The 23,767-nt window shown below is 44.9% G+C and overlaps 1 protein-coding gene across 50 annotated transcripts in view; it reads left to right on the top strand.

Annotated features, from left to right (window-relative positions):
* Positions 1-23,767, top strand: part of Pde4dip (phosphodiesterase 4D interacting protein) — a 196,345-nt gene that overhangs the window by 56,093 nt on the left and 116,485 nt on the right. For 48 of the 50 annotated variants that reach the window (XR_015668420.1, XR_015668423.1, XR_015668416.1 and 45 more), the window contains 1 exon segment: positions 5,830-5,940. Coding sequence is in view for 41 of the 50 variants with exons in the window: in NM_001389233.1 (NP_001376162.1) it covers positions 5,830-5,940 (111 nt within the window). In the remaining 9 variants the exon portion in view is untranslated. 50 annotated transcript variants of the gene reach the window in all.

Below are 23,767 nucleotides of genomic sequence, written 5' to 3'. Positions count from 1 at the left end.
TCTCTTCCTACTGCTGGCATTGATGCAGCCATTACTGCAGTCTTATTTCAAGACTGGACGAATATATTATGGAAGATGTAGAAAGAGGAAACCCAGGCAGGGACAGAGGAGAGCCAGTTCTCTCTGGAAGGAAAATGTTTTGAAAGAAGAGTAAAGCATCTGAAGTGTACTGAGGGCAAAAGAAAGAGCTAAGTGGCACACTTAAAGCCTGTAGTTTGTGTTCTAAGCAAGGGACCTTCTCCAGATGCACAGGCCTGGCTGAAGTACTAGGGCAAGTATACAGCTCGGTATGAGAGGTCGTGCTTGCAAAGCCATAAAACAAAAGCAGTAAACAACAACAACAACAACAAAACGAAAAATAAAAAAGAAAGAAGGAAGGAAGGAAGGGGGAGGGGGAGGGAGGGAGGAGGGAGAGGAAAGAGCCTTGCTGACCTGCAGTTCCTGGCCCTCCCTACCCCCACCATTTTTCTCCTCATCTCCTTATCCCTACTCTCCCCATCAGAAACCTGCCCCAAAGAGGAAACTCTTAGGTCCTCACTGACTGCTAAGGTGAGCCTACTTAGCCCTCTGTCCTCTTACATGTGGCTCCTCCGTGCTGCCTTGGTCCATGCAGATCTGATTATTTCTTTAAGGAGAAAGAAGTGCCAGTTCTCTGTGGAGCCTTCCTGGACAAGCTCCCCTGACTAATCCACTTCATTCTTCCTGTTTGTGCAGTTTGAAGTGTCCTTGGGTTATAATTTTCACATACTCATCCATTCAGAACTCTTGTAGAAGGTCCAGATTGTGCAATGTTAACATTAGTTTGCTAGAGTACTTTATATATAAAACAACCTGGTTTTTTTTTTTTTTAAGGAGAATGAGTTCAGGGATGCAGAAGGAATTTAAGTCTAATCAAACCCACTGAGAACAGAGAAGTTTCTAAATTAATTATCAGTCTGTTCTTTCATTCAGCACTCATGTATTGAGTGCCTCCTATATGCCAGGCATCATTTTTGGTACTGGGGTTAAAGCAGACCCACCCCAGTTTTTTCATGAAGAGTGCATGCTGACAGAAATTTAAGGTAAATGGGTCAATGCAGAATCTAAAAGATTATAATAGAATGGACTCTCAGGGTGCTAAGGACTGCTGGGTTGAAGAGTGGTCTCTAGCCTTTGATGGGACACTTCATAGGAAGAAGGTTTGGCAGCTATCTAGGGAAGGAGCACACCACATCAGCCAGCCATCTCAGAGGCCCTGAGGAACAAGGCTCTTTACTGGTTTTGAGAAAGAACAAGAAGAGCCAATGTAGTTGGGACAGCATGTGCAGGTGGGAGCTTAGTAAAGGGAAGGCAAGGGGAGGGGAGTAGAGGGACAGGAGGGGAAGGGACAGGAGAGGACCCAGATGTACCTGGGCCTGCACTTTAAGGGCCACCATCACCATTTACCTGGAGTTAGATAGGGAGAGGATGGCAGCTCCAGTAGCAACGTGGTACATTTCAACCTGGACATACAGGCACTGTGCTCGGGATAGATGACCAGTATCAAGGACAGAAGCAGGGACACCAGGAAAGGGGGCTGTTCAAGTAACTCAGGGAGAGGTCATGGGATCTGGGACACAACGGAAGAGATGCTGTGTCTCTGCGATCTGTATTTCTAATACATGTGTGTTATAGACAGTGGGATATACAGTCACATGAGATGGTGTCTGTGAGTCTTTGAGCCAGGAGCGACTCAAAGGCTTTGCTCTCACCAACTGCAAATCTTGACTTGCAACACATTGGAATTGGCTCCAATGAGGAAAGAACATTTTCTAGGGGTGATCAGGAACTCAGATTTAGATGTCACAAGTGTGAGTATGTTCAAGTGGTGATTTCTACCAGTGAGGGTAATATAAACCTCAGGGAAGAGGTTCTTGTGGGCATATGAACTTAGGAAGGTAAGTGAAGTAGATACAATTTTCCTACGGCCACCATTTTAAGAAAAGGTGGTTTCTTTGGAACTATTTAAAAATTAAACTTTTACAAAGTTTCAAATTCGACAGGAGATGTGGAAGCAGATTATTTTCTTGAGGTGACAAGTTTTATTTAATGCTAGAAGAGAGTGTACTGGGGTCTGAAGGGAAGCCATGGGCTTCACACCATCCAGAAGGGCAATGGAGTCTATTTTAAGGCCTAGAGGAAAGGGGAGGGACAGTGCCTGGCACTGTGGAGAAGTGAGGAAGGTCTAGTTAATGTGTGACTTAGAGGAGTCAGGGAGGCATGGAGGCGAGGCATGGTTAGCTAAGGTATATTCATTACAAGGTCAGCTGGAAGGGGAAAATGTGTCCTGCCTTTAATCCTTGAAGTACGACACTTCTTTTCACCTGCCATTCTCCTGAAATCTACATTAGGAGGGAAATCTAGGCAAACTAACTCATAACTAACTCATCGATAAGAAAGTGGACGAGTAAACACAGCATACCTATCTAGTCACTAACGCCACTGATTATTTTAGTGGGTGCTTTATAAATACAAAGCCAAGAGAACACAAGCACAAAGTCAAAATATTCCTTGCCAGCCCCCAAACCACTCTACTGTAAGCAGCCTGTAGCCACGCTGTGGGATGACTGTTACTACAGACGTGGTCTTAGTTGTCGCACGGGCTGTGAGAACAGACATGTAACTCAGTGGTCCTTTACTCAGATGAGTATAGATGAGTGGAGGGGTTAGAGTTTACGTGGGAAGTCAAATGATTCGAAATAGTCTCAGCAATCGGCCAAGGGGACAAAAGCGACATCGGAAGGCAGCCTGTGAACACTTGGTGAATGCTACTGTTCGCCTGACTGGGAGTTGGAAAGGGGAAGTCAGTCAGGGTAGGGAAGGTGTGGTTTTGATGGAATTCCACCTAAGACTTGAGAGAAGAGAAGAGGTGGAGTGTTTTAAAGGAATGTGATCTAGTTTTCTCTTTAGCCTAAGAGATGGATGTGATGCTCATAAAGGGTTCTGACAAGAGTTGAGTTTCGAAGGTATTTCCTTGGCTACAGTATGAAGACTGTTGGACATGCAGAAGTGTTTGTCATGAAATCAGTTAGGAGGATGGGGCGTTCAAGTTGCGCTGTCTAGCAAAACTTTGGGTGTGTGGGCTAGGTCTTGGGTAAGAAGACTAAGTTAGGGGGTCACTTGGGAGATAAAAGCATAGCGTTAAAGGTGGATTAAACTCTTTAGGAGAGAAAGCCTGTAGAGAAAGAAAACCTGGAAGGGTAAGAACTTACCATCATATAAGTGCTGAAATGAAGGCACTGGCTGAGAACAAACCACCCACCCACCCAGCAAAGGGGCAGGAGGGGTGGAAAGAGAGCAAAGGAAATAGCAATAAGTGTGACAAACATCTCAGCTGCAGTGGAATACCCTGAAGCCTTACGTACTTTAATTTCTCTAATAGGAGCCTTTTATGGAATTATTGTTATGTGATTTAAGAAAAAGGATTCAAGTAGACAGCCAAAACGTAACTACTCGATGTCTATAATCTGACCCCTGGGCTGGAGAGATGGCGCATTGGTTAAGAGCACTGACTGCTCTTCCAGAGGTCCTGAGTTCAAATCCCAGCAATCACATGGTGGCTCACAACCATCTGTAATGGGATCTGATGTGTGTCTCTTCTAGTGTGTCTGAAACAGCTACAGTGTACTCATATACATTAAATAAATAAATCTTTAAAAAAAATAAAATGAGCAAAATGGAAGTAGTAACAACCATTACCCATCTGTTCCCAGACATTTCACTTTCAGATCAGGAGGATTCTGTGTCTAGAGAGGTACACCCTCAGGTCACACAGATACTTAATAACAGAACTAGTACCAGAAAGTTTGTTAGTGTGTATGAGACATGGTCTCATTAGGTTCTCCAGGCTGACCTCAAACTTCTAGGAAGCAGTAATCCTCCTAAGATTACAGGAACATACTGCAGTGCTCAGAAAAGCGTGTTTTGAATTTTGACTTTTATCTTCATTGTCACTAAATCTCAATGAACTTCATTTATTCTGAAAGTTAAGGATTTGGTGGACATGTAGAATTTTTATGTGCAGACTTTTAAATGAGTAGATTACTTAATATGAAGTATTTCTGTCTTATCATTATATGACTCATGCTCCCTTCTTACTACCTCGTCGTTTTAGAAAAAGACAATTCTACTTGCACAGTTCTAATTCTGCACTTCTGAAGCCACCTGATTTACTCAAACCTTTTCTGTTTCTCATAGCAGACTGTAAGTTCAGTTTCTGGTGAAGCATTCTCTGCTATCGTTCCAGCAGTAATTAGTCAGTTTTCATTCTGAGTTCTCTTAGAGTCAATGTTTCCCAAACTATAGGATAAGATTTATTCTCTGTTCAGTAAGTTAGCTCAGCAGATCACTCCCAGAAAGAGAAACCGAAAATATCAGATTATAATGCATAATTGAATAAGTGTGTGTGTTGCAATGCAAAATATAAAAAGTTTGAAAGACACAAATTTGTAAGATTATATTATAGAACACACCTTAACATGTTGTGAAAAACTGTATGGCCACTCTGCTCTTTGGGGCCGCCCTCACTTGTGTGTGACCTCTGGATACTTGGAAAAGGTTGACTGGAATCATTATGAAGGTCCAGAAAGAATAGGAAAGATGGAAAGTAAGTAGGTTAGGGGAGAAGCAGATGCTTGAATTAAATATAAAAGAAATTAATTTCCTTTATCTCAGATGTTAACGATAATTTCTCCAACTCGGTATTAGCAAATCAGAAACCTCTTCTGGGACCTGGGCTATGGGGCTGTCTCCCAGTCACCTTCAAAGTCCCATGTGACATGATATAAATAATACTTCCTGCTAATGTTGCAGCTGTCACTCAAGGATCTTAATTGGCTTTATGAGCAGGATCTGGTGAGGATGGCCCGGCTCCTTTAGGCAGGTGCGGGAATTATGGACCAGTGAGTGGCTGAAATCTCTGCTCTCGCCCTCGCCCCCCCCCCCACACTCATTCTCTGAAAACTGTAAAGGTCCCTCTCAGCTAAAATCCACCCTTTCTTTGCCGGTGTGTGATGTACATGGGGAGCAGAGGGCGTGGGAATAAAGGCTGAGAAGCTACAGCCAGGAACTGAAAATGACCAGGGAGAAAGCCTGAACACACTGGCCTGGCTGGGGCTGAGCTCTGGATCACTAAGGGATTTGGACGCCTCTCTGGTCCGTAGCACCTTAAGATTTACACATGATAGAGGCTGCTTGGCTCTGGTCACAGTTCTGTGGGCCATTTTGTGGACGTGTACTCTTTCCACAGTTTCAGTCTGTACCCGGCCCCTCCCTCCAGGTCACTGCCCTTCCAGTTCCCTCTTGCCTTTGCAATCCCAGTATCACCTTAACCACCCCCTTCCAGTTTCTGGGAAGGGTTTGAGGGGAGTTACCAGGTCTTCCCCCCTCCCCCCCAAAAAAAGCTGCTAACTGCCTCCTGGGCCTTGAGGCTTCAGGGGAGGGGTGTGTGTGTGGGGGGGCCATTGCTGACAGCCCTGTCCTGACTTGGAGTCGGGTTACTGCCACTTGTGTCTGAGTTCACACAGCATGTTCCTCCATCAGGGATTCCGCAAATATCTCCCTGAGGTAAAAAAAGAAAGCGCGTTGCGCTCCAGCACCCAGATCCCAGAGCCCAGTCCCAGGTCCTGGAGCGCACAAACAGCGGCTATGTCGCCTTAGCCCTCGGGGTCCCACAGCCTCAGCAGCGTCCTAGCCTGCCCGCTCCATGCCACGGCAAGGCTGCACCGTGTTCCAGGGGTGAAGGGGGCGATCGGGCATGCTCCTCCCCATGGGTCGCCCACCATGTCTAATGGATATCGCACTCTGTCCCAGCACCTCAATGACCTGAAGAAGGAGAACTTCAGCCTCAAGCTGCGCATCTACTTCCTGGAGGAGCGCATGCAACAGAAGTATGAAGTCAGCCGGGAGGACGTCTACAAGCGGGTGAGTGATCAAGTCCAGCAACCTGGGACTGCTTGTCTAGTACTGGTGTCCTGCTGCTCTGCGATGGACAGGGCTCTGTATCTGGGTGTTTCCCCTGTGACCTCGAGCAGGTCCATTCCCCGCTCTAGGGCCAGCTTTTTTCCTTCTTTCTGTATTGCAGGAGGGGCCCCCCCGGAAAGCCAGAGGCTTCAAACCCTGTTGCAGCACACCTGGGCTAAGGCATAGATGCTTATTTACCCCAGACACTCACCTTTAAGTGCTGGGTGGGGAAGCCCAGCAATTTGCATGCTAAAAAGAGCCTGGGGGAAGTGACTCAGGCCACACATTCTCCTAAAGGCCTCTTTCAGCTCTGGGTCTGTGACAAAATATGGTCGTGTGGAGAAACCACCAAGGTGAATTTTTCCTTGAGAAATTCATGTTTTCGTTGAAGGTGGTCAGGCAAGATCCATGTTTGAAACAGAGTATTAGACATTTTAGTCCTAGAAACTGTTTGCTGTAGGATGGAAAAAAAGTGGAGGGAGCCAGGAGGGAGAGTGGACCTCCCTGATAAGGAGGGCTGTCTTTATTGATGTGAGCGGTTTGGCAGAGCTGAAGGGTGAGATGAGACAGCATGTTGGGAAGAGGACTTTGAGTCCTGATGGGTTACAAGGATTAAGTTTCTTGGCTGGTCACTACACTGATTTCCTCAGGCCTCTTGGGGTCTAAGTAAGAGGATCTGAAGTATGTGGGTGTCTAGTCCTGGTTGCCTCAGATTTTATCATGGCTCCCACCTGTCCACGCCAGAGAGTTACAAGAACATTATCTTGACCTGTCCGGAAGGCTGGGAGGCTTCAGAAGCCATCAGCTAGCATTTGGATCTGAGAAACAGCTGGGCTCTGTGAGACCACATGTGATTATCTGGCCAATTCAGTTAATATGGACTGGGAAATCTGAGAAGAAACGATGGTGATATCTATGGTCAGTTCTGTTAGTATGGACTGGTTGATTCTGGGGGTTTTAGTCGCTCCCCACCCCCAATGTCCATGTTCCCTTCTTACTCTCCGGGAGACCCCTTCCAACCTCTTTTCTCCATCTTGCCCATGGCTGTGTAGTGAGTGTGTCTCCCGGGAAGCTGCCAGAGGTTCAGGGGACTTGATAGCTTGATATTGCAGATGGGGGAGGATGTATGGCTGTGTGGTCCTCAGGGTAGGAAGAGTAAACAGATTTCTTCACTATATAGCGGGAGGAAGTCTTTCTGTGAACTGTCCCCATACCGAGGCAGAAGAGGCAACTCCTAGATCCCTGGAGAAAAGGGTTGTTTATCCCTCAGCCAGGTGAGGGCTGCTTAAATTATCTAGCCTCATTCTCTGCTAGGTACTGGCTAAGGAGAAACAATGCTCTAGGTGGGATGAGAAAGGGCCCCGTCTGTCTTCTGGAAAAGTGATTGACTAGATTTTGGCAGCTGCCACAGAGTATGGGCAAGGAGTCGCAACACAAAGTCACTGCTAGAGAGGACAGTCCATCATTTCGCTGGCTCCCCCTTGCCGGTGGATCCCATGCAGGTAACTATGACCTGTCTCTGCTTGGTCTTATGAGGACAGAGTGGGCAGGTGCCCATTGTTTCATGTGGCTCCAGCAACCTGAAAGCTCTGTGTCTCCTTTTTTCCCACCCCACCCCCCAGTTTTTATCCAACCTGCCTGTCATGCTACCCTTCCCATTTGGTTATAGCTACCGAAAATCACTGGTTCTCAACCCTCCTAATGCTGAGACACTTTAATACAGTTCCTCATGCTGTGCTGATCCCCAATCATAAAATTATTTCATTGCTATCTCACATCTATCATTTTGCTAGTGTTATGAAGTGTAGTGTAAATATCTGATATGTCTGATATGTGATTCCCCCCACAAAGGGATCAAGGCCCACAGATTGAGAAACAGTGCCCTAAAGGCTAGGTTAAGTGCTGAGAAGACAGCCTAGCTGGTAGGGTGCTTGCCTAGCGTGCATGAAGTCCTGGGTTTGAGCCACAGCGCCTCATAATCTGGCCATAGTGGTGCATATCAATCAATGTAGTACTCTAGAGGTGGAGACGAAAGATAATCTTTGTTTATATAGAGAGTCTGAAACCAGCCTAGCATATACAAGGCCCTGCTTTTATAAAAAGATTTTAGTTAAGTGTCCTTTTATTTGCAAGGTAGAACACATCGAGAAGAGCTCTCACTGTGTATCCTGGCTAGCCTCAAACCTGTGATTGTTTTGCTTCAACCCCTTGAGTGCTGGGTACGTAGAAGTGAGTCCAGGTAACCACCTTGCCATTAAAAAATGTTTATTCTTCTTTCATTTGCATTGGTGTTTTGACTTCTTTTGACTGCATGTATGTCTGTGTGAAGGTGTCAGATCCCCTGGAACTGGAGTTATAGACAGTCCTGAGCTCTCACCTAGGTGCTGGGAATTAAACTGAGCCATCTCTCCAGCCTCCAAGCTTTCATTTTTAAATGATGAACATCATAGGTGGGTAAAAAAAAAAATCTATCCCAGTATGTAATGATGAGGGATTAGTAGAAAACAGCAAAGTTCTGTCTTGACAGAAAAACCAGGGACTCAGGAAACACTGCACCAGGAGCCCCAGGTAACCACTAGACGAGCGATGTAACTTCTTCAAACCTGCTCCAGCCTCCACAGAACTGACATTCAGAATCATGCCACAGGCTGAGACACACAGCCATGAAGATGACACGAAATCTTTATCAACAGCTTTGTAAATTTAATAGCATCATGCTCGTAGAAGAGGGCAATCATTACACGCTTGCTAGTAGTTATTGCCGTGTCATGGAAATGGAGCAGAGATCTGACTCTTCCTGGTAGGACCGCAATGGTGCATCTTTTGTTCTCTTGTTATTTACACCACAACTCCTTCAGGCTAGGAAGATTAATGGGAAGTAGAGCAACTAGAACCCAGGGTAAGCCAAGTGGCGCCGGTGACATCTGTCACTGTACTCAGCCTGCTTTTTGGCTCGTGTTGGACAAACGTTTCTTTTAAAATGAAAATATAAAACCACACCCATTTAAGTTACTGTCAGCAAAAGTTCGTGAGTGTTGTACAGTAATTCTTTAAAGAAAACCAATGCTTGTGAATGTATGTACTACAGGTCTGTTGTGGGTAGATTTTTATTTTTATTTATTTTAGATTTTGGTACTTAAGAGGAAAAAACTACTGTCTTAATGTGAGATGATTAAACATTCCACCATGACGGGTTCTGGGAAACAGGGAGAACAGGACTGGGAAGGGGGTCTGTTTCTCTTTCCAAGTGGCAAGTCTTCCTTAGGTGGTTGACAGGGACAGAGGCAGAGAGAAACAGAGAGAGACGGAAAGAGGCAGAGAGACAGAAAGGCAGAGACAAGAAGAGAGAGACAGAGGCAGGGTGAGGGAGAGGCTGGAATGGATAAATGGGATAAGTTGGGAAGGAAGCTATAGTGAAACTTTTTCAGTAAGGTAGTTGTAAAAGCTAGTCAGGCCAAAGCCTGAAATTATCAACCTAAAAGCAAATTTAAAAAGTGCTTTAGAGTTTCTCTCCTCTAGGCCTATTAGAGAACTGAGAAAAATAACATTAAGTATCATACTAGCCATACATTTATTAAAGAGTATTGAGTTACATGTAAAAACCCCCGATTTTTTAAACTAGCACTATGGTTTGAATATTAAGTAAGGTATCCTTGAAGCTTCAGATTTTGTAAATATTAATAATAATTTAACTCCGTGTATACATTTTTAAAAATAACTTTGCTTTTTACTTTATATGCATTGGTGTTTTGCATACATGTGTGTTTGTTTTGTGTGAGGGTATCAGATCTTGGAGTTACAGATAGTTGTCAGCTGCCCTGTGGTTGCTGGGAATTGAACCCAGTTCCTCTGGAAGAACAATCAGTGCTCTTAACTGCTGAGCCATCTCTCCAGGCCCGAAACATTTTTAAGAGGCTATTTACCCTTAGCACAGATAAACAGGAACATATGCCTATGGGATTAGGGACCACTGCCCCCTCGTGGTAGCCAGTAGTAATTGTAGGTTCAGTTCTGCAGACAAAGGGGTGGGCTACCATTTTGACTATATAAATCAAGTTAAGGAATAACCACTAAGGCATATAGCTCCCAACAGCAGATCAGAGGGGGGGGGGGAGGGAGGGAGGGAGAGCGAGTGCACTAACACTACAGGCGGTTCACAGATGAATATGACCCACTGTGTACAGGACAGGCCTCATAGCATTGCTGGATACAGATGCTGTGTAAGTGATTTCTGGGTGGCATCATGACTGACCTGCTCATTTTTATTACCTAATCCTGTATCTTCTCTTACTGGTTGAGTGTGCAGCCACTAGAAATGTGCCCAGCCCTAGAGTGTGTGAGACCCACTGCTGTATGATCAACGTGCGGTCTCCCAACAGCACTTTGAAAACCACCAGTCTTTGGCCCCGTGATGATTAGTTTCTTGCTCAGACTTCTGTGCTTTTCAAAAGTCTGAGGGTTGCATTTTGCAGATGGAATTTCAAATGTGACAAGGCTGGGTCCAAGAGCAGAAAGTGAAGAGAAATGGAACATTGCCATCCTGGACCCAAGCAAATCAATGTATAACTACAGATTCCAAAGTACATAAGTCTCATAATCACTGGTTTTCTTTAAAGAGCTATTTTTACTACCTTCACATTTTTATTTATTAATTTACACCACTACATTACACACACACACACACACACACACACACACACACACGTGCGCGCACACTCGCACACACACACACATACCTGAGTACTGGTCCCATGTTGGATCCCTCTGGAGCTGTGAACTACCCAATCTGGGTGGTGAGAGTTGAACTTGGGTCCCCTAGGAGAACAGCACGAGCTCTGAACCACTGAACCATTGACCAGATATACTTTTCTTTGTCAAGAGATGTTCTTCCAAAACGAAAGTATCAAAATGTTGGGAGATGAGGTGAACTCGGCCTTTAGATAGAAGTCGGGCGAGCTGGGTCTCATTCCTTTATGAGCTGTGAGCTGCCTGATTCGAGACCTAAACCTCTTTAGTTTTCTCACCTTTAAAGTGTTTAAATGACATTTTGATATATGTGTGTATGTTTATGTGTCTGTGTATATGTGTGTGTGTATGTGTGTGTGTGTCTGTGTCTTTCTGTGTGTCTGTGTGTGTCTGTGTCTGTGTGCTTCTGTCTGTGTGTCTGTGTCTATGTGTGTCTATGTCTTTGTGTCTGTGTGTCTGTGTATGTATGTCTATGTGTATGTGTGTCTCTGTGTGTATGTCTGTCTGTGTGTGTGTCTCTGTGTGTGTGTCTCTCTGTGTGTATGTGTCTGTGTCTTTCTGTGTATATGTGTGTCTCTGTGTGTGTCTATGTGTATGTGTGTGTATGTGTGTGTCTCTGTCTTTCTGTGTGTATGTGTGTCTGTGTGTGTGTTTCTGTCTATGTGTCTGTGTCTATGTGTGTCTATGTCTGTGTGTCTCTGTGTGTATGTCTTTGTGTCTGTGTGTCTGTGTATGTATGTCTATGTGTATGCTTCTGTCTATGTGTCTAAGTGTCTGTCTGTCTGTGTGTGTCTCTCTGTGTGTATATGTCTGTGTCTTTCTGCGTGTATGTGTGTCTGTGTGTGTGTATGTCTATGTGTATGTGTGTCTGTGTCTATGTGTGTCTTTGTCTGTGTGTCTGTGTGTCTATGTATGTCTATGTGTATGTGTTTCTGTATGTCTGTCTATCTGTGTGTGTCTCTCTGTGTGTATGTGTCTGTGTCTTTCTGCGTACATGTGTGTCTGTGTGTGAGTGTATGTCTATGTGTATGTGTGTCTATGTGTATGTGTGTCTGTGTGTATGTCTGTGTGTGTGTATGTCTATGTGTGTGTGTATGTCTATGTGTGTGTGTGTCTGTGTGTGTATGTGTGTGTGTGTGTGTGTGTGTGTGTGTGTGTGTGTGTGTATGTGTAGCTTGCAGGAGTCAGTTCTCTCCTTACACCATGTGAGTCCAGAAGATTGATCTCTAGTTGTCAGGCTCAGTGACAGCACTTCTCCGACTGAGCCATCTTGCTAGACCAGTTTTCTGTCTTTGAGATTGAGTGATCCTGTTCCCACGTAGTCTTTGAGGCTTGTACACAGCACACTTTTATATCAATGGTGAGCAACCTCCTGACTTGATTGCTCACCAAATTATCCTCCTCCTCCTATTACAATATTACTGAGCTGTGAGTGTGGCACTCCCGGCATGGACCCTTGGATCTGCTACTCTCTGCCTGATTTAACCTGGACAAATACAGACCATTAGCTTCGAATGAAGCTAAACAATTCCTACCGATGTCATAGCCTTTGTAATAGTCTAGGATGATACTTCAAGTTTGTAGTGATGCTAGTCTGAACCAGCCTGTGGTACAGCCAGGTGTGTAAGAGCATAGCCCGTGCAGCATTAACCATAGTGATGCTGTACAGTAACAGATGATCGTCCTTTCCCTCTTTGTGTGTTAACTGCACAAGAACAACAATAACAATATATGTTATTGCTATAATATGACTATATTATCAATATTATTTCTTGTTTTTGAGATAGGGTCTCTCAGTGTAGCCCTCCCTATTCAGGAGCTCAACTATGTAGATCAGTCTAGCCTTGACTTGGCACTGAGTGTGTAGACTAGGCTAGCCTCAAACTCACAGAGATCTACCTCCCCCTGCCTCTGCCTCCTGAGTGTTGGAATTAAAGGCACGGGTACCACGCTTGGCTACAATAATTTTTACCATTGGTTTAAAGTAATTTTCTTTTACTTATCAAAATGGAAAGGTTAACTCAAGAACAGCCTCAGGCAGGTCCTGCAGGAATGATGTCAGAAGTCGTTTATCATAAGAGATGACAGATAATTCCATTAGCACTATTGCCCTGAGGATCTTCCAGAAGGACAGGATGGACAGGGCTGGAGGTGGGGTGGGGAGACGGGACACAATGATATAGATGGTACTGACTCTGGTAAGCCTGGGTCAATGTGTGCTTTTGTCTTAATTTTTTTTAAACAAAAAAGGTTAAAAAGAAAAAAATTAAAATAGAAAAAAGCTTTTAGACTTTATATTTGCTATTACAAAAGAGCCAAAATAAACAAATTAAAAGTTTATAAAAGTTTATAAAATAAAGAAGTTACAATAAGCTGAGGCTAATCATTAATTGAAAGAGTTAAAGGTAAATTTGGTGTAACCCAAGTATATAGTGTTCACTAAGTCCACAGTGGTGTTGAGTATCTGTCAGGCCTTCCCAGTGACTTCCCTCTCACCCACTGACCACGCCCACCTCTGGCCCCTCAGGCTCCACCCACAGTCAAGGCCCTATACAGATTACATTCTCTGTCTTTGAACTGTGCCTTCTGCTGGGGTGTTTCGGTGTGTTGTGCTTCAGCTGCTTGTGATCTGCAGTCCCGCAGCGTGTTGGATAGTAGCTGTGGAGTGTGATGGGCTATGCGGTCTGTTCTGTGTTGCTCTCACAGTTGTGAAACCGCATAATGACACCTGCTGCGTGTTATCATTGTCATTTCTACAGGAGACCTGTGCACACATCTGCAGTAGGTTTTTTTACTGTCATCTGTATGTATTTGTGAACGCCTTTCTCCACTAGCAGCTAACATGGTAGACAGTGTATCGTAGATCAAGAGATGTTTGACTTAATGCATGTGTTCACACGGCTAGAGTAGAACTGTGAACTGGGTGAGCATTCGAGCTAGAAACTTGAGCCAGCCATTCTTTCAACAGTACCATCCCTTGGCCATTGCTGTGCAAATCTGGATGCACACAGTTATTAGAAAGAATGGCTTTGGAATAAGTGCAGACAGAAGTATAAATTATCTATGATCAAGAGGGTGAGTAAAAGTGGATTTGAACTAGATTAGGCTCCATGATTTAGTTTGGGATTTGCTTCCCAGTGATTAGAAGAAAAACTCTGATAAGGCCCATGTTTGTAGCTCCAATGTTGGGGTGGGTGGTGGAAGGTGATAGTAGGGGCAGTTGAGGGGATGCAGAGGTGTGGGGGGCAGCATGGAAAGAATCGATGGTACTAGGCCTCTCCCAGAGCTCAGCCAATCTAGCCAAATTAGTGAGTTTGTGGTTCAGTGAGAGACCTCTGGAAAAGTAAGAGGAAGACACCCAACATTTATGCCTCTAAACTCTCTCTCTCTCTCTCTCTCTCTCTCTCTCTCTCTCTCTCTCTCACACACACACACACACACACACACACACACACACACACACACACGTATAACAATAAAATATGTAACAAAACTGAGCTTGGGGTTGGTAGCATGCGCAAGGCCCTGGGTTCAGTCCCCAGCTCCGAGAAAAAAAACAAAACAAAACTGAGCTTTTCACCTAGGTGTGCAGTTTGTGTAACCACACTGTCATGCAAGTGTCACTCCCCCGTCTGCAGAGCTGAACTTGACCCCAGCTGAAACGGTCTTTATCAAACACCAACTTCCCATTCCCTGGTGTCTCCATCCATCTTCACTGTGCTTTCGGTCTTCACGATCTCCCAACTGTCTCATATAAGGGAAATGATACATTTGTCCTTCTGTGACTGTGTCACATAATGCTCTCCACATTCATCCATATCGTAGCTCGTGTTAGAATTTCCTTGCGTTGTAGGCTAAATACCAGTTCATTACATATTTGTCATGTCTCCATGCCTACTCCCTCCACCATTTTCTGTGATCACAGGTTGGTAAATGTTTGCTTGAGATGGGTTTCCAGACCCAGACAAAAATTGTTGGCATATATGGTAATTCTATGTGTAATTTTCAAAGGAATTAGTACTATTTTCATGTAAATGAACCATTTTACAGTACGTATGGCTTCCAACCTTTTCTTTGAACATTTGTTCTCTCTCTGTCTCTGTCTCTCTCTGTATTTGTGTATGTGCGTGCACACACACACACACACACACACACACACACACACATACACCCACACACAATCCTAATAGATGTGAAGCTCCAAGAAAATTTTAACCAAGGACACAAATATCAGTTACAAGTATTTAACAGATATTTGTGTTCAATGAATACTCCCTACTTCCTTCCAACTTTTACTCCCCAGAGGACAATCAATAGATATGAATGCTTTCAAGAGTCTCAGAAAGCTGAGGACAGGCAGTCAGCACACAGAGTGCATGTAGCAGAACACACATGGAAAATGGATGCTTTGGGTCTCCAGGAACTGTCTATAAATAGCTTGGTTAGGGCCACACATGTAATCCCAAGGCTGAGAAGGCAGAGACAGGACATCCTTGGGGCTTTCTGGATGGCCAGTCTAGACTAGGTAGTGAGCTCTAGGTTCAGGAAGAGACCTTGCCTCAAAAAAAAAGATGAAGGAGGATTGAAGAAGCCAATGCCATCCTCTGACCTCTACAAGCTAACATGTGTCATTGTCACACACACAGACATATAGACACACACACACACACACACACACACACACTAAACAAGAAGATACATACTTTAGCTACTATAACCCTTTGCCTCTTTCCTATCACATATTTTTCTTATTAAAAATTTTAACAGTACATATTCATTGTCATACACATGTCTTAAAGTCTTTACAACTAAAACAGTTTCTAAAAGTTAATAATTAAACAAGTCATTAAGAAAAAGAGTACGAGGGCCTGGGAGAGATTGCCCAGTCAGTAAAGTCCTTGCTATGCAAGCCTGAGAACCGGACCTCAGTCCCCAGAATCTCATTAAAACAAACAATGGCTGGGCATGGTGGTGACTGTCTTTAATCCCAGGACTCCGGAGGCAGAGACAAGCAGATCTCTGAATTCAAGGTCAGCCTGGTCTACAGAGCCAGTTCCCAGATAGCCAGGGCTACACAGAGAAACCTTGTCTCCAAAAAACAAGAAGCCAAGTTACCAACCAAACAAACACAAAGAAACCACTGGGCATTGCAGCGCTCTCCCAGCCCCGAAGAAGCAGAGACTAGAGGATTTGCCAGCTAGCCAACCCTAGCCAAATTAGTGAGCCTTGGGTTTAGTAAGAAACCCTATCTCAAAAGAATAAGGTAGATATGGGTAAAGAAAATGTCTTCTGGACTCCGTAAAGCATTCACATACATATATGTTTATCCACATGTGCATGTACAGAAACATACATTATATGCATACATACATACAAAAATACATGCATACACATTTATCTACATACACATGCAGGTACACAGCATTCATTATGTACATACAAAAAATAGGATAGAAAAGATATTGTCAACTCCGTTACACATATGAAGAAAACCATTAACTTTGTCAATGGTGGCCACAGAAGTCAGTTTAGATGAGGAGAAGGTAGGCTCTCCCTAGCACTGTCTACAGGTACACAGGACAGTAATAACCATTTCCATGTAGTTAACACCCAGTCCATTGTAGCATGTTTACATCTGGGGAAGGAGATAAGTTAGGAAACTCAGGCTCATAGGAACTGGCCAAGGTTCTACAGTTAGGAAAAGGTAGATTAATGGTTCAAATTTTGGGTCTAGAGGGACAGCTCAGTAGTTAAGAGCAGAAAATCCTGGTTTGGTTCTCAGGGTCTACGTGGTGGCTTACAACTATCTGTAACTCATGAAGGAGTAAAAGCGTTCTGGACCAGAGAGGCAATGGACAAGGACAGAGGCAGGAATTAACGCTGTGCTTGGCTCACTTCCTGGCATTCTGTGTTGCTGGAATGTGAGGCAGAGAGGGCTTGTGGCGATTGAAGGTGACACTGGAAAGGCAGGCAGAAGACAAACCTGGGAGACCCTTGGGTCCCCCCAGTTCCTCTTCAGTAAGACTTTATAAGACTTCTACGATATTCCCAGACTTTGAAGGCAAGTAAACATGAGATGTGGGATGGTAAATGAACAGAGTGCAAAGGGATTCAAGCAAGGCATTGCTACCCCAAGCGGACAGAGAAGGTGGAGGGGAAATCTACAAAGGATTCTTTGGGGGAGATGACCCCTGAACTTCAAAAAGGAATGAGCATTGCTAGTCAATGGTGGGGTACAAGGAAGAGGGTCTGCACAAGCAAAAGACGGAGGCAACTGGATTGCTGGGTGTGTGGACAGGATCCTAAGTCGTTTTGGGTTGCTGGATTTAAGTAATAGGGACAGAGTGAGACTGAAATACACGTGTATTGGGCACAGTCTTTTGTGCCTTTTTAGAGGGGCAAGTAAGGGGTTGTGAACTGTAGGGACCATGCTAGATGATGCCCCTGCTGGGTGGGAATGTTGAATTCAGTGAGGTGAAACAGAGATAAAGGGAGGACAGACTGAGGAAGCAAACAAAAGTGGGGGACCAAGTGAGGGCAGGGCAGTGGGCACAGAGGGAAGGGACCTCTGCTTAGGAGACAAAATACCTATAGGACTTCATGATTGACTGGTAGGAGAGAGAGGCTAGGAGTGACATGCCCAGCTAGGTCAAGCCACTGTTTCTGAGCTCCCTGGTTTCTGTGTTTAACTCCCTCAGCTAGACCCAGACTGATACTTGGAGATCTTCCAGGCTGGATACCTAGCAGGCCTCTCTCTCTCTCTCTCTCTCTCTCCCTCTCTCTCTCTCTCTCTCTCTCACATGCTCACACACACACACAAACACACACACACACACACACACACACACACACACACACACACACACACACACACACTGGCGATGCTTAGGATAGGTGGTACCAGCAGCAAGACTGGGATGGCTTCAGCCAATGCCAGGGAAGCCAGTGTTGTTACCAGGTAGCAGAGTTATAATTAGCACCGTTACTAGGGGAAAGCCTGGAGTTTGTGAGCCTGCGATTTCAGAAGCAGCTTTTCCTGCTGGATGTAAAACAAAATGGGCAGAGCTGGGTCTTTTTATAATATGGTTTTGGGAGATTGAATATTGCTCAGGTACATGCTTTGTTATGAGCAGGAAAGGAGGTTTCGCTAGTCAGCATCTTGTGTGGGCAGGAGGAAGAGGGCAAGACCTCTGCCTAGCTGTGTTTGAATAGCTAGAAAGATGGGAGAGAAACAACATAGAATGGCTGTTTAGAGTTTGAGTGAATCCAGGGGAGCCCTTCCCTTTGCAGAGAAACTTCATTATAAAACTATCACTGAGAGTTGCCATGCGCTGGACTTTCAGCTTCCCCATAATGAATGAACCTTTCTTTTTAAAGAAAAGAAGACCAAGGTCCAGAATGGTAATTTGCCTTATGTCACATATATCAGGTTCAAAAGATTTAGGACAAGTGGCTAATGTAGGTGTCTATTAGCGTACCGAAGCACATGCTGGCCTCCAGACTCACTCAGTACCGAGTCTCCTCTCTGCTCTTCTCACCCCACCCTAAACTTCTCCAGCTAAGGGGCTTCCCTTCCCACAGCTTCTGACCACTGCCATTTCAGCCATGAGCTCGCCCTCTTGACTGTTGATCCTCTCTCCTCTGTGTCCTCTCTCCTCCTCTCTCAGTCTCTATCTCTCCTCTCATGGCCTGGTTCGGTTTATTGGCCAGATTTGGTCTGTTACCTTCTCTCCCTGCTCTGGACTTGATACCTCTGGCTGTCCGCTCCCTCGTGTCTTCATCAAAACCCTTCACTTCAGCCATACCTTAGAGCAAGTATGTGCTCACTGCACGGAATTTTAGGGGTCAAGCTGAGACTGAACCCCAGGAGATGCAAGTTCCAAGATGCTTGCAACAAACTCTTCAGTGTACAACAAAAATTCAAGAAATGTCTGTGCTTGTGAGAAGTTAGTTTTTCTTCCTCTTTGCCGGTCACAGGCCAAAGTAGAGCACACACAGTAGGCGCTAGACTCATCCACAGACGACTAATGCTATACTGTGATGTCAGAAGAAAATGCTTGTTTCTCCACCCTCGTGGCCTCTTCCCAGGGCTTTTATCCATGGTTTTTCAAAAGCTATGTGGGCTTTGCTTTTTTGCTTTGGCCAGCCTCCCTTCATCTAAACAAGCTCAACCACACGGGGAAAGCACAGGACAGATGGGGGCAGGTGAAACTGGAAATGAGCACACCCACCCTACCCTGCTAGATAGCAGCTAATCCCATCAGACACTGCAAGGCAGGCATGGTACATAGCATTCTGAGGATAGCCTAGCATTAGTCAGGTGGCTTTTGGCCAAGCAGCTTTAGAAGTGACCTTGGGCCTCACTGGGCAACTTCCATACCTGCTCTTTGGAAACCTGGCTTGTGAAAGTTGGGAGGTAATAAAAGGCCCAAGCTACCTTGTAATGCTGGACTCCCATCCCTCCCCCAGCCCTCTGGAAAGTTCTGCTGCCACGTAGCAGTCATGGCTTCATACACACAGGGTCTTAAGCAGCCCAAGAGAGGTTTGGGAATCTTTGAAGTTGAGGAAGCTGACAGACTCAATGCTATAAACTTCAGCACGAAGAGTGAGGTCCTCCTCACATCACCTTTCCCTGGAAGGTCTCAGGTCCTCTCCACAAAGCCGCAGTAGCTGCCTTCCTCAAGCATGCTCCAGATGGCATCCCTGTTTGGCACTGTCCGGTCAAACTGAGTCTCTCTGCTCAGCATAGGTGCAAATTGGTCTTGTCCACCCTTGGTGCCACAGGGGACCACATCATTGCTCTGTTCTCAAGCCAGGGATAAATGGGTCCAGAGTTGGGTCCTGAGTCTTCCTGGCGCTGAAATCCAGGAAGGTAGCAAACCTGTGAGGCACGAAGGGGTGAGAACTGTATCTGCTCGAAGACCTATTTTTCTAATCCTTCCAAACCTGGGTCATGAGGAAGCCCAGGCTGCTGCCCACCATTGGTGCCTCAGAGCCCTCTATAGCTGAAACTGTAACTCATCCCTATAGTGTCTGCAAAGGGAGAGGGAAGAGTAGAAGGGGCTCCTTCCTCCCTGATGAAGCTGGGTCAGCCACCAGAAAGAGACCTGTACAAACTATTGCTCTTTCAAGGTGGTAGGATCCATTAACAAAGTGATTCGTCCCCCGGCTTTGGGATATGGCCCTCAACTTCTTCCCAATTTCTCTTTTCTTCCTACCTCTTAAAGGAGCCAGCGTCTTTAGCTAGTGCCTGAGGGTCTGGATATAAAATGAAAGAAAATGGACAGTCCCGTAGAAAAGGACTCTTTGTAGGTTTGGAGCTCCAGGGTGTTTCTAGACTCAGGCTGTGCCTCCTTGCCTCCTCAAACACTAAATACTTTCCATTTTGGCCCCAGGGGTGGAAGTAGGGGATTTGGAGAATGCTATGCACCAGGCTCCGGTTGGCACATTTTATCCACATTTAATCTCAGCCCCAGAGTAGCCTGTGAAGGAGCTGTCTTTCCCCTATTTTTCCACAGGCCCACACGTGCCCTTAACAAGCACAGGGCGTCTGCCTGTTATCCAAGCAGCAGCATGGCCTAATTCTACACTTAATAAGCAAAGAGTTATTTAGAATTTAAAGTTCGCCACCCTTTCAAATGCAAATGATGTTTTTCAGCGGTAAGCTCACATTGTATCAAGGGTGACTGGAAGAGAAAGGGCTTGGTAAGGGGATACCCGTGACATAGTGACTTCTGCCAGGACCTGGGCAAGAGGAGGTGGACATCTTATTCCTGGCTTTGTGGGAGAAGATGGTGCTGGCCTTATTTTGACTTGGAATCAGGTGGTAATTGCCTCATGGAATGTAATAGAGCCAGGGCTGTCCTTGCTATAGAGTGACCTGTCAGGCTTATGTACCCTGAAATTCAGAGGAAGCAGGAAGTGATTCAAACCACATTAAAATTAAAGATGGGATCATTCAGGGGGTGGGATGCTGTACCTGCAGAGTCCCCGTTACCTGGAAACTGAGCAGAAGAAACTAAGGCTGGCCTGGGCCTGGACTAAAACAAGCAAGCAAACAAAATAAAAACTTGAAAAGAATAGTAGAATTGGGAGTTTTGTTTCCATCTTGAGGAACAACAGACTTAGAGTGCATCTCAGTGCCTGACAGGAGTAATTAGCTATTTCCTGTCCCTGCCAAGATACAAATAAGCCATCTTAAGCTGGCATATTAGGGTGTGTGTGTGTGTGTGTGTGTGTGTGTGTGTGTGTGTGTGTGTGTGTGTGCATTGCATGTTTGTGCACATCTGAGTGTGTGTGTGTTTGTGTGTGTGCATACAGCACCTAAAGAATGACCTTCTGACATACACAAATGTGTGCATTCACACACACACACACACACACACACACACAGCAATTGTGAGGGTTGATAAATACTAATGCACAAAGCAGACAAGACTTCGTGAAGTTTGTCTCTCACGGACAGACACTGAATAATCTAAGTAAATAACTGTAAAAGTGAAAATCCTCTTACAGGAGAAGAAGAAAAAGAGGGCGGAGCAGTGTAAAAGTCTCTATATTGATACTAGTCCCTTTCTGGTACCTTACAACGAGAAGAGGTTTATTTAGATTCCAGTTCTTAGAGGTTCAGAGCCCAAGCCTCATGTGCGAGCTCTTGTGAGTCCCCATTGGTTGGACGCTTAACTGAATTCTCTGTTTAGTGTCCTAATAGCCACAGTCTTGGTCAGTCTGCAGTGTTGTCTAGAGAAGAATCCTCTAAGCTCCTTCAGGTTGTCAACAAAATCTATTTCCTGTGGCTGAAGAGTTGAGGCCCTTGGCTCCTTCCTAAATGTTAGCTCAGTGGTTCTGAACCTGTGGGTGGTGACCCCTTTCACAGGGGTCACCTATCGGATATTTGCATTACAATTTATAACAGCAGCAAAATTAGTTATGAAGTAACAACAAAAATAACTTTATGGTTGGGGGTCAGCATGACATGAGGAACTCTGCTAAAGGGTTGAGCATGAGGCAGATTGAGGCTGCCTGGGGTTCCTTGAAGACCTACAGTGTCTTGTCCTGTGGATTCCCTCCATTGTTGCTTATTTCAAGTCTCAAAGGAGAGGCTCTTCAACCTCTGTAGCCATGATGGTCTAAAAACTCAACAAATCTCCAACTGTATCTCTCCCTCAGCCTTGCCTTATCCAGTTGCTTAGAAACAAGTCCGTGTCTTGCCTGAACCAAAGGGAGGGGATTACACAGAAGCATGGGCTCCAGGAGTCAAGGACAGCAAGCCCCAAGTTACAATCCGTCCGACGCCCCTGCCATCCACTTCTGCACTTCTGCTGTTGTTATTTGTTCATTTTGTAGAGTTAGGATAGAGATGGAAGTCAAGATATAAGTGAGTGACCCACTCACTTATCCTTTATCCACTGCTTCATCTTCCTTCCTTCCTTCCTTCCTTCTTTATTTATTTATTTATTTATTTATTTATTTATTTATTTATTTATATAGAGCAGAGTTTTTCTGTGTAGTTAGTCCTGAATGTCCTATAATGGGCCTCCACCCACAGAGATCGCTACTTAGCTTTCTTTCTTTTCTTTTAGGGATGTAGTTCAGTGGATTTTAACAAGTGTTAACAACTGGGTAGCAGCCATCACATGATGAAAATATCAAATATTCCCACCACCCAGGACCAGTCCATGCACATCCCGGCGGTGCTAACCCCTTTACACTGCCAGGCTGCAGGGAGTGACTGATCTGATTGCTGTCTGTAAGAGTCTTCTCTGTTCTCGAATTTCATACAAGAGGAATTACAGAGCACCTCACGCTTCCTTCATCTAGCCTGTGGTCGTTCGTTAATGTTATTTGTATCAATAGTGCTTCTGCTCTCATTGTTTGCTGGTGCTCCGAAAAACAATGTCGAGACAATGTGTCTATATCATACAGGGCCTGTTGGGTGATTGGCTATTAGGATAAGGTTGCTGTGACCATCCTTGTTGTTTTGTTTCACTTGGGTATGGAACTGTAGGTTATATATTGCCTACTTAGTCCAATTATAAATACTACCAAAGAGTGATTTTAAATAGTGACTAGAGAAGATGAGGGAGCTAGTCAACCAGATAACTCAGGGAAGAATTTTCCAGGTTAATAAAAACAGAAGAGCCATCAGGGTGGAAGCCACATGAGAAGGGAAAGAACATGATCTCCGAGGAGATGGGGCTGCTAACAGTTGGGTGCTGACTGTATCTTTTAATGATTTTAGACATTACTGAGTCACACAGGGTAGTAAGAGTTTTGACTGAGGATTAATCTAACAAGTAGCAGTGGACTCTGCCTTTGGAAAAGAAAAAGTCTGATTATAACTTTGTAAACAGTGGGTGGAGGGTAGGATGCAAAGGAGCAATGGGAAAACATCAGCTGCTGTCCGTTCCGAGAGCTGATGGAGTTCACATTAAAGCAACACTCATCATAGGACAAAGTTGGAAAGGCTGCAGAACCGGTAGGGTTTACATGAATGGATTCAATGTAGATTGTGAGAGACAAGCAAGAGTGGATGACAGCTCTGCCGTCGAAAGGTTTGAGGAGGAAGAGTTAGTATTCGATTTTAGAATATTGTGTTTGATATACTTGTTAGATATTTCATGCTACAAGTAAGCGGTTGGGTCTATCTCAGGACTTCTGGGAAAAGGATTGGCTTGAGACACAAATTGTGGTGCTGTCAGCCAAGCGGATGGTATTGGAAGCCTTGAGACTCAGTTGGCTCTCCAAAGGCCTGGGAGCATCAAAGGAGGAAAGGACCAGGATTAATCCCCAGGCCACTCACATTGATAAGCACTGGAAAAAAGGAGAAAACGAAGCAAAAGAAAATGCCTGTGGGAAGATACTCTAGTAGCCAGATTTAAAACAAAACAAAACAAACAAAACTGAGACAAGGGAGGCTCAGAGTTTTTGAAAAACTCGTAGAGCTTGATGACTAAAAATCCACCTTTGGCTTTAGGACCATCCATGGTCTCCATTAGAGCCACCCTGGTGAAGCAGGGGCGGGAGTGGGGGCAAAAGCCTG

The sequence above is a fragment of the Rattus norvegicus genome, chromosome 2, assembly GCF_021556685.1.
Source record: "Rattus norvegicus strain SHRSP/BbbUtx chromosome 2, alternate assembly SHRSP_T2T, whole genome shotgun sequence".
Lineage (NCBI taxonomy): Eukaryota > Metazoa > Chordata > Mammalia > Rodentia > Muridae > Rattus > Rattus norvegicus.
The sequence above is the reverse complement of the archived record's forward strand: the minus strand, read 5'-3'. Positions and strand labels throughout refer to the sequence as shown.